This window comes from Silurus meridionalis, chromosome 15 (genome assembly GCF_014805685.1).
Source record: "Silurus meridionalis isolate SWU-2019-XX chromosome 15, ASM1480568v1, whole genome shotgun sequence".
Taxonomy (NCBI): Eukaryota; Metazoa; Chordata; class Actinopteri; order Siluriformes; family Siluridae; genus Silurus; species Silurus meridionalis.
Genome location: NC_060898.1, coordinates 15,316,294 through 15,328,589, shown reverse-complemented (window position 1 = coordinate 15,328,589; position 12,296 = coordinate 15,316,294). Strand labels below are relative to the sequence as shown.

The 12,296-nt window shown below is 37.3% G+C and overlaps 1 protein-coding gene across 1 annotated transcript; it reads left to right on the top strand.

The window, feature by feature from the left end:
• The first annotated feature begins 387 nt into the window (after positions 1-387).
• zw10 (zw10 kinetochore protein) lies at positions 388-7,749 on the top strand. Its single transcript, XM_046868700.1, has 16 exons — positions 388-586; positions 1,296-1,430; positions 1,619-1,720; positions 1,857-1,934; positions 2,930-3,089; positions 3,801-3,950; positions 4,032-4,226; positions 4,317-4,453; positions 4,540-4,722; positions 4,808-5,043; positions 5,325-5,396; positions 5,505-5,668; positions 5,882-6,012; positions 6,116-6,247; positions 6,522-6,724; positions 7,473-7,749. Exons 1-16 carry the CDS (start codon positions 482-484, stop codon positions 7,591-7,593), a joined length of 2,304 nt encoding a protein of 767 aa, XP_046724656.1. The 5' UTR covers positions 388-481; the 3' UTR covers positions 7,594-7,749.
• The last annotated feature ends 4,547 nt before the right edge of the window (positions 7,750-12,296 follow it).

Genomic DNA, 12,296 nt, shown 5'->3' with positions numbered 1-12,296 from the left:
TTAAAACATAACTCAGTGATTTTGATAGAGTTGAGACCAGCGGAGAAGGTTTTGATGGCCCTGACTGCCCACCACTGTATAAATGAGATCATTCTCCCTGGATAAAGGTGTTTGCTTAATGCCATACTGTACATGTAAACCACTGCCGTAGAGCATACCATTGTTGTTTTTTTTAATACCGGGTATCTAGTTCATTTTGTCTAATCAATATTATATTATGATTATAAGTAATGTACCTCTTCAACATGACACGTAAGAGTCAATTTTAAAATTCGTCCGTATTTTACGAACCGATTCCCAAATTGATAAGGATTTCCGTTCATGTCGAACGAACCGACTCCTTTTTGATTCATGAATCGGGGGTTTTTTTTCCGGAACGATCCAGTTCCCGGTTAGACTTGCGCGCGCGGGCAGTACGGCGGGCAGCAGGGCGATTTGACTAAATAGCAGCTTTGAGTTGGCAAGAAGAAAAATCTGAAAGATGGCTTCTTTTGTTACAGAAGTACTTGCGAGCTCAGGGAAATTAGAAAAAGATGACCTTGCTTCGAAAATATCCAAACTGTCTCGGAAAGTGGAGGAAACCAAGGTAAATCAACTTAGGTTGAAACGATTTTGCTAGCTAGCTTTACTTGCTTGCTAGTCGTCCATCGTGACAGCTGTCATATCTATCTGTATAACATGTTATAGTTATACTTTTATATATTTCTATATTAATTAAACGTATTGAAGGTTGAATGTGGTGTTATAATGTTAGTCGAATACCATCTATGTGTTATGCTGCAGCTAAAGTAACCTCTGGCTTTTGGAATTAACAAACCTTTGTGTTATTTGTATTTTGGGGTTAATAGACACTTTTCTCTACAGAAAAAAGTTTGATTAGTGAGCTACAACCATCTGTCTTCCTGCCCATAACCTCAGGATCATCAAGAACTCTTAATCTTTATGAAAGAGTCCTACTTTTCTGCTTGTTAAAAATGACTGTGATCACAGCAAAACCTATCCCCAGTCTCACTGATCTACATTTTCAGTTATGGTATTTGGCAGTCGTCGTGATCCAGAGGAACTTGCATTTATCTCATTCATGCAACTGAGCTACTATGGGGTGAAGGGCCTCGCTCAGGAGCCCAGGAGTGGCAGCTTGGTGTGACTGAGATTTGAACTCACAACCTTCTGATCCAAAGTCCAATGCCTTAACCGCTAAGCTGCCACCTCCTTTTGAGCATGTGCAGACAGGATGTCATTCTGCATGTCACACTAAATTGTTTCAACGTGAATATTTGTTTTTCTGTTTTTAGGAGGAAATATCTGACATGATCAATAAAAAATACAGCGAGTTTATACCCAGTATGGAGGCAGCTGAAGAACTCATGGATCAGGTGAAATCTGTATCCAAAGACATAGATCTCCTGAAAAGCTGTATTGACAATGAGGTACGATAAACACGTGTTTTGTCTAAAAGAAATGCTCAAGCTCAAATATTTGCATAATTCACAGGAAACATTCCTCCTAATGAGTTTTCCATGCTGAGCATAGTTAATGCATTCAAAATACATTATTGACATTGAAGTGCACATCAAATGAATGTAAAAGGATTTGGATTAAATGTCTGTACGTGCAGGTGCAGAGGAACCTCCATGAGGCTGTAACTGAATACACTAAACTCAAGCAACAGCTGGAGAAGAACACTGCGGTGATAAACCTGCTCCAACATCTACAAGAGGTGAATGAGTTGACTTTGCATTGGTTGTGCACTTTTACTTAACTTGTAAGATGTAGTAATGCAATTAGACGTACATTTCTTTCACTGTCTTCAAGCATTTTCATGTAAACATACATTTTATTCTCATATTTTATAGTTTGACACAGCCATGGAGGAATATCACAAAATGTTGCAGCAGAAGAAATATGAAACAGCAGCCAGACAACTTGGAAAAGTGGGTAATCAGTTGTGGCATCTGTAACTAACCAAACTATATATACAGAATACAAGTTGCAGACTATAAAGATTCAATCTGCTGTCTGTCTTTCCAGCTTGGATAGTGATGCAACATGTCTATGTTACATAAAATCAGTGTTTAATACAACCCCAATTCCAAAAACTAAATTATATACAAATATAATTTATATACAATAGAACAGAAAACATATTAAATGTTTAAACTGAGAAAATGTACTATTTTAAGGAAAAATAAGGAAATTTTGAATTCGATATCTGCAACACGTCTCAAAAAAGTTGGAATGAGGCAACAAGAGTCTAAAAAAAAAAGTAAGTGATCTTAATACATAATACAGCAGTACATAATATCAAAAGTTATAAAAATCTAGTGAAATCTCTGCGAGAAAATGTCTATTTTCGGGGAAGGCCTTGCATATTTGAGCAAGACGATGTTAACTGCGTACTGCATCTATTACAACAGCATGATTTCTTAGTAGAAGAATCTAGACCTTTCAACCTTTATATAAACATGTGGCACATCGTGAAATGAAAAATACAACAAAGGAAACCCAGGACTGTTTTGCAGGTAGAATTCTGTATCAGACATGGACAAAATTCCTCTCCCAAAACTTCAGTAGTTGATCTCCTCAGTTCCCAGATGTATATGGGCAGAAGATGTGATGCTACACAGTGGTAAACATGGCTCTCTCTCAACTTTTTTTTAGACCTGTTGCAGCAATTTAAAACAACAAATTTTTTCTTAAATCAGTTTGATCTTTTTTGTTTTATTGTAAATCGAATGTGGATTTATAAGATTTGCAAATCATTGCATTCTGTTTTTATTTACATTTTTCACAGTGTCCCAACTGTATTCTATTAAGTCTGATTGTTCAGACCCTCAATTCTGTGATATGAAAAGGATATTCAATTAGTTAGGAGAGACCAGTGTTGTTTCATTCATTGACCTGTGTCTTTTTTTATTCTTTATTAAAGGCACGGAGCAGCGTTGAAGCCTTGAAATCTTGGAACGTTTCAGATCTGCCGTTACTTCGCGCTCTCAGCTCAGAGATCACTGTACAAAGAGAGAACCTCATCTACCACCTCGGAGAGGAGTGGAAGCAACTGGCAGTGTGGAAGCTGCCTCCCGCCAAAGGTTAGAGTAATGAATAAATGATCAACTAACCCGGACTGAATTTAGTACCAGGAAGAAAATTTTAATGAAGAAATTAATATATGGATAATAATATGAATATTTGAAATATTTTATATCACCTATAAAAAATGTCTTGCAGTCCATAACAAGTTTGCGAAAGAACTTAATGCTTCTCCATGCTTTTGTTGCCAATACATGATTAGTTCTCAATTTAAACACTTTGGCCAAAAAGTATGTGGACACCTGACCATCACACGTTTGTTCCTTACTTATACTCTTGCCACAAACTCTGAAGCACAGAATCGTCTTCAATGACTTTGTATGCTGTAAGACTGCATTCACTGAAACTCCTATGCCCAAGTGTGTTCAGCATGGCATTGTCCAAATGCACATCCCCACACACACATTAAAAAATTTACTGGGAAAAGCCAAAAGGAGTAAAATGTATTATAACAGCAAAGAATAGTGGAGGGAAATTTAAAAAGAGGTTTTCAACAAGTGCATATGAATATCATGATCAGGTGTCTACATACTTAGGCAGTTGTTCATGCGTCTCCAGCCATGTTCTTGAGAAACCAGAGGAAACTTAATCCCAAACAAGATCATCTTTAATTCTGTCATACATTTGTGTGTGTTACAAAACAGAAATATTTCATTTGGCACATTTTTGTCTGGCATCAATCGCCGTTTAAACGTGGCTTCTTTTCACAGAACTGACGAGAATGCAGTCTTTCCTAACCACAGCACTGCATTTAACTGGAGGGAAATCCAAAGAGGAAGACGCACTCAGTCCATTTCTTTCCAGTGTACTTCAAGCTCTTGCTATTCAAGGAGAGCTGCACAAAAAGATAAAGCTATTTGGTAATAATCAAATTTTTTGTTTGATTTTAATTTATGTATTGCGTACGGCGTTAATGGATAAGCTCTTTGTCCAAACCTTAGGTCAGGTATTACTGAAATACATGCTAAAGCCTCTGATCATGTACCCGTCCCTGTCGGTGGAGGTGAGTGAGCACCTTGAGATGGGCAGAGTGTTGAGTCTACATAGCGAAGAGAACCAAGCAGAGCACCCCACTCCTGTGGACGTGTATACCAAAATCCTTTTAGTACTCAAGACCCTGCACAAACATCTGTTCGGTATGCTAAAATATCTTTTAATAAATAATGTATTGCAAATTTTAATAATTCTATTTAGTTCAATGGATTCTTTATCTCTCGCCTTCACAGATACAACTGTTGGCGAAAAGAAAGTGTCAGCTTTGTTAGGAGAGCAGATATGGGAGGAAATGTCAGACTGTATCATCCGGGAATGCTTATTGTACTCCATACCGACTAACAGCAGTCAGCTTGCAGCCTATGATACGGTAAGGACTACTAGGAAAAGATTTGACAATGTCGGAAATCATTTAAAAAAATTTTTTAGATTTATAGATTTTGTTTGTGTTTTCAGGTCATCAAAGAAACAGAACACTTTGAAAGTCATTTAAAGGAAATGGGCTACCTGCCTGGAGACTCCACGGATCTCCTGAAGTATGCCAGAAACGTCAACTGTCATTTTGCTAGCAAGAAATGCCAAGACGTCATAGTAGCTGCCCGGAAACTTATGACCTCAGAGATGCATAACACGGTCAAGGTAAGGCTAGGGACCGTCACCAATGTCTAGAACTGTTTCAGATTTTTCTGCAATGTTTGTTGATCTGCCCACAACTGCTCCTCAGATTTCTCCAGACTATAAGCTCAGCCTGCCTAAACTACCAAACCATGGTGGAGGGAGCAAAGAGAAGCAGGAAGGAAAGAAGAGTGGCCATTGTGATCAGCAGATCCTGGAGAATGAGAAACAGCTGGGCCAGCGCACTCTGTGCCTGCCTGTATGTCGCATCAGTGAGTCGGTTCAGCAGCTGATGGCGCTGGCTATAAAAACCCTGTCCGAGGCAGTGGGCAGCTCCCCCCAGTGGTATGTATATGGCACACGACAGTATTGATAGGTTTAGCTGATTTTTGTTCTGTTTCACAGATTTCCATATCACGTCTTTAACAGCCAGGGCACGTTTAGTGCTTTCAGTGTTTAATACAACCCCAATTCCAAAAACTAAATTATATACAAATACAATTTATATACAATAGAACAGAAAACATATTAAATGTTTAAACTGAGAAAATGTACTATTTTAGTGCTGTTCTCGTGGTATTCTTTTTCCTTTTTAAAACATTTTTGTTATTCTTGTTTTTTCCTAGTGCTGTCCAGCTTTTCTACACCACCCGCAATATCTTTCACTTGTTCTATGATGTGGTTCCAACATACCACAAGTGAGTTTGCTACTCATATCCCATCATATAAGCATTCATTTAAAAAAAAAAAAAAAAAAAAAAATCTTAATGACAGTTAACAGGTTTTGCGTATCTGCTTTAATACAGGGACAACCTACTTAAGTTTCCTCACTTAGCTGCCATCCAGCACAACAACTGCATGTTTCTTGCCCACCATCTGCTGACACTCGGCCATCAGTTCAGACCACATCTTCCTCTGAAAGACGGAGTGGCCTATTTTGTTGACTTGGTTCCAGGATTTAGAAAGCTGGGTAAGTTTCATAGATTTTCATTGCACTCCTTTTAGAAAGTACTTTGTAAAACCCGACTAATAGCAGCAATAGTTTTTGTGAACTCTCAGGAGCTATACATAGGAATTCAAACGAATCCCGGGTTGCTGTAGTGAAAAACGACTTGCTCCATTTCTGAAATGATTTGTGCCGAGGAAATGCACATAGCGTTCTTTTGCCCTTTTCTTTTTGAAGGTGCTCAGTGTTTTGTGGCACAGATGAATGTTCAAAAGGCAGAAATGTTGGAGAGACTGTCCACTGCCAGAAACTTCTCCAATTTGGATGATGAAGACAATTACACTGCAGCCAGCAAGGCAGTCAGACAAGTGAGACCCCTTTATATGACTTTTTCTAGTGCATCCAGTTTAAAACTTGTAATGCGATGTGGTGAGTGCTGATTGGTAACCAGTATTTGTTGATGCCGTGTAGGTGATTCACCAGTTAAAGCGACTAGGGAAAGTCTGGCAAGACGTCCTACCAGTGAACATATACTGCAAATCCATGGGAACACTTCTAAACACAGCAATTTCTGAACTCATTACCAAAATCATGATGTTGGAGGTGAGCGGAGGTGAAAGTAATGAAGTTCAAATGCTTCTTTTCTGTAATTAAGTAGATTTTTTGGGGGGGTTTTTTTGGACAATTTTTTACTTTCACTGAATTCTTTTTACACAAATATCTGTATTTTCTACTTCTTACATTTTCAAAACAAGTCAAGATTATTTCTATAGCGCTTTTCACAATGAACTCTGGAGGTGAGCCACAAATAGCAACAATGTGCACTTTCTTGTAAAGTTTGTGTTGACATTTTGCGAACGATTAATCCCTTCCTCAGGACATCTCGACTGAAGACGGAGAGCGTCTGCACACACTCTGCCAGACCATTATAGAGGAAGGACCGCTAGTCTTCACACCATTACCAGAGGAGTCCAAGAACAAGAAATATCAAGAGGAAGTGCCAGTCTATGTGAAGAAGTGGATGACCTTTAAGGAACTGTCCGTGGTGCTGCAGGCCAGTCTGCAAGAAATCGTTGACAGGTAATAAAAAAAAAGCATGTTTATATACTGGAAATACAAGGTTTTTAATGTTTTCCTAATCATTAGAAAGTATTAAAATCAGACTATAGAGGTAGTACAAGGTGCTTTCACATAGTTTGATCACATGGCTTATGTCATTCTAAATAAAAATCAGGTATGTATTAACACAACCGGTCTGTTTCGTGTCGGAGAACTGAGCGCGTTTGTTCTTTTGTGGTCTTCTAGTGCAGATGGATTCAAGAGAAAAAGCAATTTGGATGTGATTTGAGGATTTTTATTAATTAATCAATACATTATTTATTTATTTATTTAGGTAGATGCAAATTGATAAAAGTGAGATTTGGACTAATAATTAAGCTGAAAGAAATTAAATATTGGATATACGATAACATTTAAAACCAGTTATTTGTATAATTATGTGAATATTTATTCGGTTCTGGCTCAGTGCTCAAGCTTTGCTTATCTTTTTGCTAAGGTCCTGAATGGATTATTATTATTATTTGTTCTGTGATCACTTTGTTTTATTGTGCTTTTTAAATTCTGGGCAAAAATGTGAATATATTTATACAAACCAAATCCATGTGAAATTCTGGCTGCTGATTGAGAACTCATCACATTCCAGCAGTTACAACGCTGTTATTGTTGACATCATCATTACTCCTGCAGTTCAGCAGGAGGCGTTTTTAGCTGAATCATGTGTTAACTTTCACTTTTATAGAGTAACTGATGGGTTGTTTCTCTCCTCCAGGTGGGCAGAAGGCAAAGGGCCTCTCGCACAGGAATTCTCCAGTAACGAAATGAAGAGTCTCATTCGAGCTCTGTTTCAAAACACAGACAGACGAGCCGTAGCTCTCACTAAAATCAAATAATAGCTCACTTTTCCAATTCACTCAACGTTACCGGACTACAGTGCTGCATATCTGCTTCTCCTTTCCTTCATTTGTGTTTTTTTTTTTTTCTTCTTCTATTTTTCTACTACACTATAACATAAACTAATAAATGCCTTTTCAAGCAAGGCCACTTCATTCCTGACTGTGTGGAGGTTTCTGTAAGGCTGTAATATTCCCACATTTCTTATTTTCTGTCAAATGGAAATTATTGAAGGTGCAATTGTTTATAGACTGTTTAGAAAACGTTTTACTGTTAATGTTATTAACTGTTCACTGATGAACACTTGAGTGCAAAAAACAGTTCATGATATCTGTAGTCCTCAGACTTTTATATTAATTACTGTACAAATGCATTCTTCATGGTTCTGACCCTTTAACCCTGGCCAGTAACTTCATGGATCTTAGACTGTTCATGTGAAACATCTTCAGCAGCATGGAGTGGATTCCAGTTGATAAAAGATCCATCCAGAGGCAGGGCATCAAGCTGAATCAGGCAGATCACGAATGGAGAAAGGGACACGCCTCACACTGACCTGTTTGTGCAAATTTGCTGACATAAACTGGTTAATTTATGTAGTTGTGAGTTAGCAGCTTGAAGTTGTTTTTAAGGGGCGGCATCTCTGAAGTGTATCACAGTATTTCTGCATAATATTCATTATGAGCTCCAGCTCTTCTTCCACACCAGTAGGCAGCAGCATAACATTATGACCACCCGCCTAATATTGTGTTGGTCCCCTTTTGCTGCCAAAACAGTCCTGAGTTGTCGAGCATTAACAACATTAACTTCATCAGCAATGTGAGATACAGTTACTCGTCTGTTGGATCAGACCACATGAACCAGCCTTCGCTCCCCACGTGCATCAATGAGCCTCAACCGTACACGACCCTGTAGTCGGTTCACCACTGTTCCTTTTTTGGATTCTTTTTTTAATAGACATTGAGCGCTGCAGACCGGGAACAAGAGCTGCAGTTTTGGAGATGCCCGGACCCAGTCTTCTAGCCATCACAATATGGCCATTGTGAAACCCGCTCAAATCATTATCTTCTTCTTCTTCTGGCTTTTCCCATTACGGGTCGCCACAGCGACCTCTTTTTCTCCTTCCTGGTGGCTCCATCCTCTGCATTCCTCTACTGATGTACCCCATGTCCCTCCACTGCACATGTCCAAACCATCTCAATCTCGCCTTCCTCACCTTGTCCATAAAATGTCCTACATGTGCAGTCCCTCTAATAAACTCATTTCTAATTCTGTCCATCGTCGTCACTCCCAACGAAAACCTCAACATCTTTAGCTCTGCTACCTCCAGCTCCATCTCCTGTCTTTTGCTCAATGCCACTGTATCTAAACCATACAACATTGTAGGTCTCACCACAGTCCTATAAACTTTCCCTTTCACTCTTGCAGATACCTTACACTTGCCCATTTTTCCTGCTTCTAACACTACTTTATAATTTGACTAATAATTCATTATATATTTACAAATTGACTATTATATAAAACATTAATAATTAGACTGTGATCATTTATGGTGTATTTATAAATAGATTAATACAAGAATAAAAAATATTTGTAAAGTAATATTTCAATATAATTTGAATAGTAATTTATAATTGATGTGGGGTTTTTTTTAGTGCTGCGGAACATGCTTACTTAATAGTCTCATAAAATCAAACCATTGTAAGAAACGTGTGTCCAGAATCTGCAGGTTTGCAGAAGTGACTATTGCTCACATTATATTTTAGCCATCAGAAGGGTGGTTATTGCAATGCACCATGTTTACAGCACTTATAAAAAAAAAAGTGAAAATTCAATATAAAATTAAAGTGATTTAAACTTCCCATGAAGCCTGTATGGGAATAAACCACTTTTATGGTCTCATGCTTATTCAATACATTTACAGTAGCAGCTTGAGTACACTATATCAGATAGCTGGATATTTTCACTTATTGGTGGCAACAAAAAATATTTTTCTCAATTCTTACTGCAACTGCTGTTTGTAAATTTCTACAAATTTCATTGTAAAATTGGAAACAAAATGAACAAGTTCAGCAACAAAGAATACCAATCAAAAACAATAGACTGAGTGTAGAATCGAGAGTTGTGGTGTCAAAGAATCAGCTTTTATTTCAGCAGAAACAGTCCGACAGTTCCATGGAAGTCTTTTTATACTCTTTCTTACCTAGGGAACATCTTTTTTTTTTTTTTGTCAAGTTACCTCATCTGCCACATTTATCTTTCAACTTTTTGGTACTTTTCATTTTAATGACATAATGGTGGCAATTCCTATCCATCTTATTATTCTTTTTTTTTCTTTTTTTATGTTTTCATTATCAGAAGTAACGTGATTTAGCATGGCTCAGACCTTTCCATGACCTCCAAACATAAAGGCATTGCACCTGGAAAATAAACACTTTCTCACATTTGCACACATTGATCTCTTACTGTAGATATACATTAATTATAATTAATCACTTGCATTAGATATGCTGATTATAAAAAATAAGTAAAAGTAATCACAATAATAAAAAAAAATAAAACAATTGACAATGAAAATATACTACAATACATATATACAACTATACAACTAACACATTAGGTCATAAAAAAAAAAAAAAAAAAGATTTTTACATGGAACCAGTCTACCCAGGAAAAATACCGGAAGTGACCTGCGTTTGGAGTTTTATAAAGTCAATAAATGCAGTTGAAACCTCCTAATGCAAAACTAAAACAAAACAAAACAAAACAAAATGCCAGTCCTAAACGAAGCTCTTTACTAAAAGCTTCTTTAAAAAAAATAGTGCTTGTCACAATGTTAAAATGGATATAAAACCTCCTGCACACACAAACACACACAGGGTGACTAAAACCCTTTAACAACCTGAGCAGTGTCAGTTTTCATACTGTCAAACTTTTGCGACGTTTTTACGACAGTTAGTAAACCGGTGTCTGACAGCGCCCAGGGAAGGTTGCCATGTTTGTTAAATGGGCCCCTTTTCGGAAACCTTTCAATGATTTACTAAAAGACTCATAGTTAGTAATAAAAAGCTATGTTACATGTAATCTGTACAAAATGACCAAATGTATACATTAATAATAACATCCATGGATGTGAGAAATTATATAAAATTATTTTACTTGAATTCCAATGGAGATCGTCAAGAACACTAAATTCTTGTTGTTCACCTGGCAAAGAACCTCACTTGGTTCCTCAACACCAGCTCCAGAACGAAGAAAGCCCAGCAGCATGTCTAGTTCTACTTCTCCTACTACATCCTCCTCAAAAATGTTCTCCATGGAACAATTGAGAGAGCATCCTGAACAGGTTTGGAATTTGCACCATCTCGGATCATAAGCAGAGAGTGAGGACAACAGAGAAGATCATCGGGGTTCCCAAAAAACAACATGGATACTGACTAGCAACTTGAGGATACCTACTCTTATCTAAAACAAACCATGATAAACTCAAATTTAATATGAACTAGTTTAAAAAAGACACGTTATCCAGCATTGAATTGCATGCACTTTCATGTTTATTAGGGACCACACACAAGGCTCAGATGTCACAGATGGAGCATTCAAACCACTTACACACACAGTTCCACTGCGACAAGAAGCACAGCAACATGGCTACTAGTGCTGGGAAGATCAGAACATTTTAGAGATGATCTTTTTTTTAAACTTGTTTATCAAAAGGAGTCATTTTGATTGTGGTTATTATCCATAATGTTGCATCTAGAACGTGCCCTTATGCCGAATACATAGAAAAATTATTAGTCATGAGTGCAAGATAACAACTTTTGTTATGTCGTAATCACGAAAAACCGAGGAAGGAAAAAAAGATATAATGTATAAACTCTTAGAACTTCTGTTATTTCGTTCCTTTGATCAAACATGTTAAACCTTTAATAAGCAGATCCCCAACACATCTGCATACACCAACTTTGACTATAGTTCCAGTAATAAAATATGACAATGCAACAACGGAATAAGTAGTTCACCTCTCATATCTTCTGGTCTGTATCTTTAGTTCTTTTGTCACGTGACTTCAATAATTATTGTAACAACAATGTCAAGATTCGGACCAAAAAATCCTGATCTTTTGCATTGTGTAGCGTATATATGGGAGGCACGTGACAAAAGAGCGAACGATTTGGTCCAGAGGACTCACGAGATGACCTGCTCAATTCAGTTGCCTGTATAATGCACTGCATGGTGTATATGAGAGTTACGTGATAAAAGAACAAACAACTCGGACTAGAGAGTCGAGGGTAAACTACTCAGAGTCGAGGGTAAACTACTCAATATTTCCACAATCTACGGAGATTTTGCGATGCTTTGCTCATGTCCTCCAGTGAAAAATAAACGAATCAATCTTCGAGACTACTCGTTCTTCTGAGTCACATCAAAGACTCGTTCCAAATAAACAAATCGTTCATGAATGAGCCATCACTAATGACTACAGACTTCATCGAATCTAAACACAAACATTTCAAAACGTATACAATAATTATATATGCAATTTAACAAAACAATTACTTTTGTTATAAATGAACCAAATAAAAATAAATGTCTGGATCTGGTTCTTCAGGTAAACGTTTAATGTTCTGAGTGAAAAGTTGTCGCCTCAATATCTGGTATTGCACGTTATCATCTATTTTTAGCTTTTATAAATCAGACATGC

What these genes read in the sequence shown, in the direction of transcription:
- zw10 (XM_046868700.1), top strand. Translation starts at nt 482, where the DNA reads ATGGCTTCTTTTGTTACAGAAGTACTTGCGAGCTCAGGGAAATTAGAA. An exon ending in AGATGCATAACACGGTCAAG is followed by an intron (nt 4,723 to 4,807) that starts GTAAGGCTAGGG and finishes ACTGCTCCTCAG; the next exon opens with ATTTCTCCAGACTATAAGCT. An exon ending in GTGGGCAGCTCCCCCCAGTG is followed by an intron (nt 5,044 to 5,324) that starts GTATGTATATGG and finishes GTTTTTTCCTAG; the next exon opens with TGCTGTCCAGCTTTTCTACA.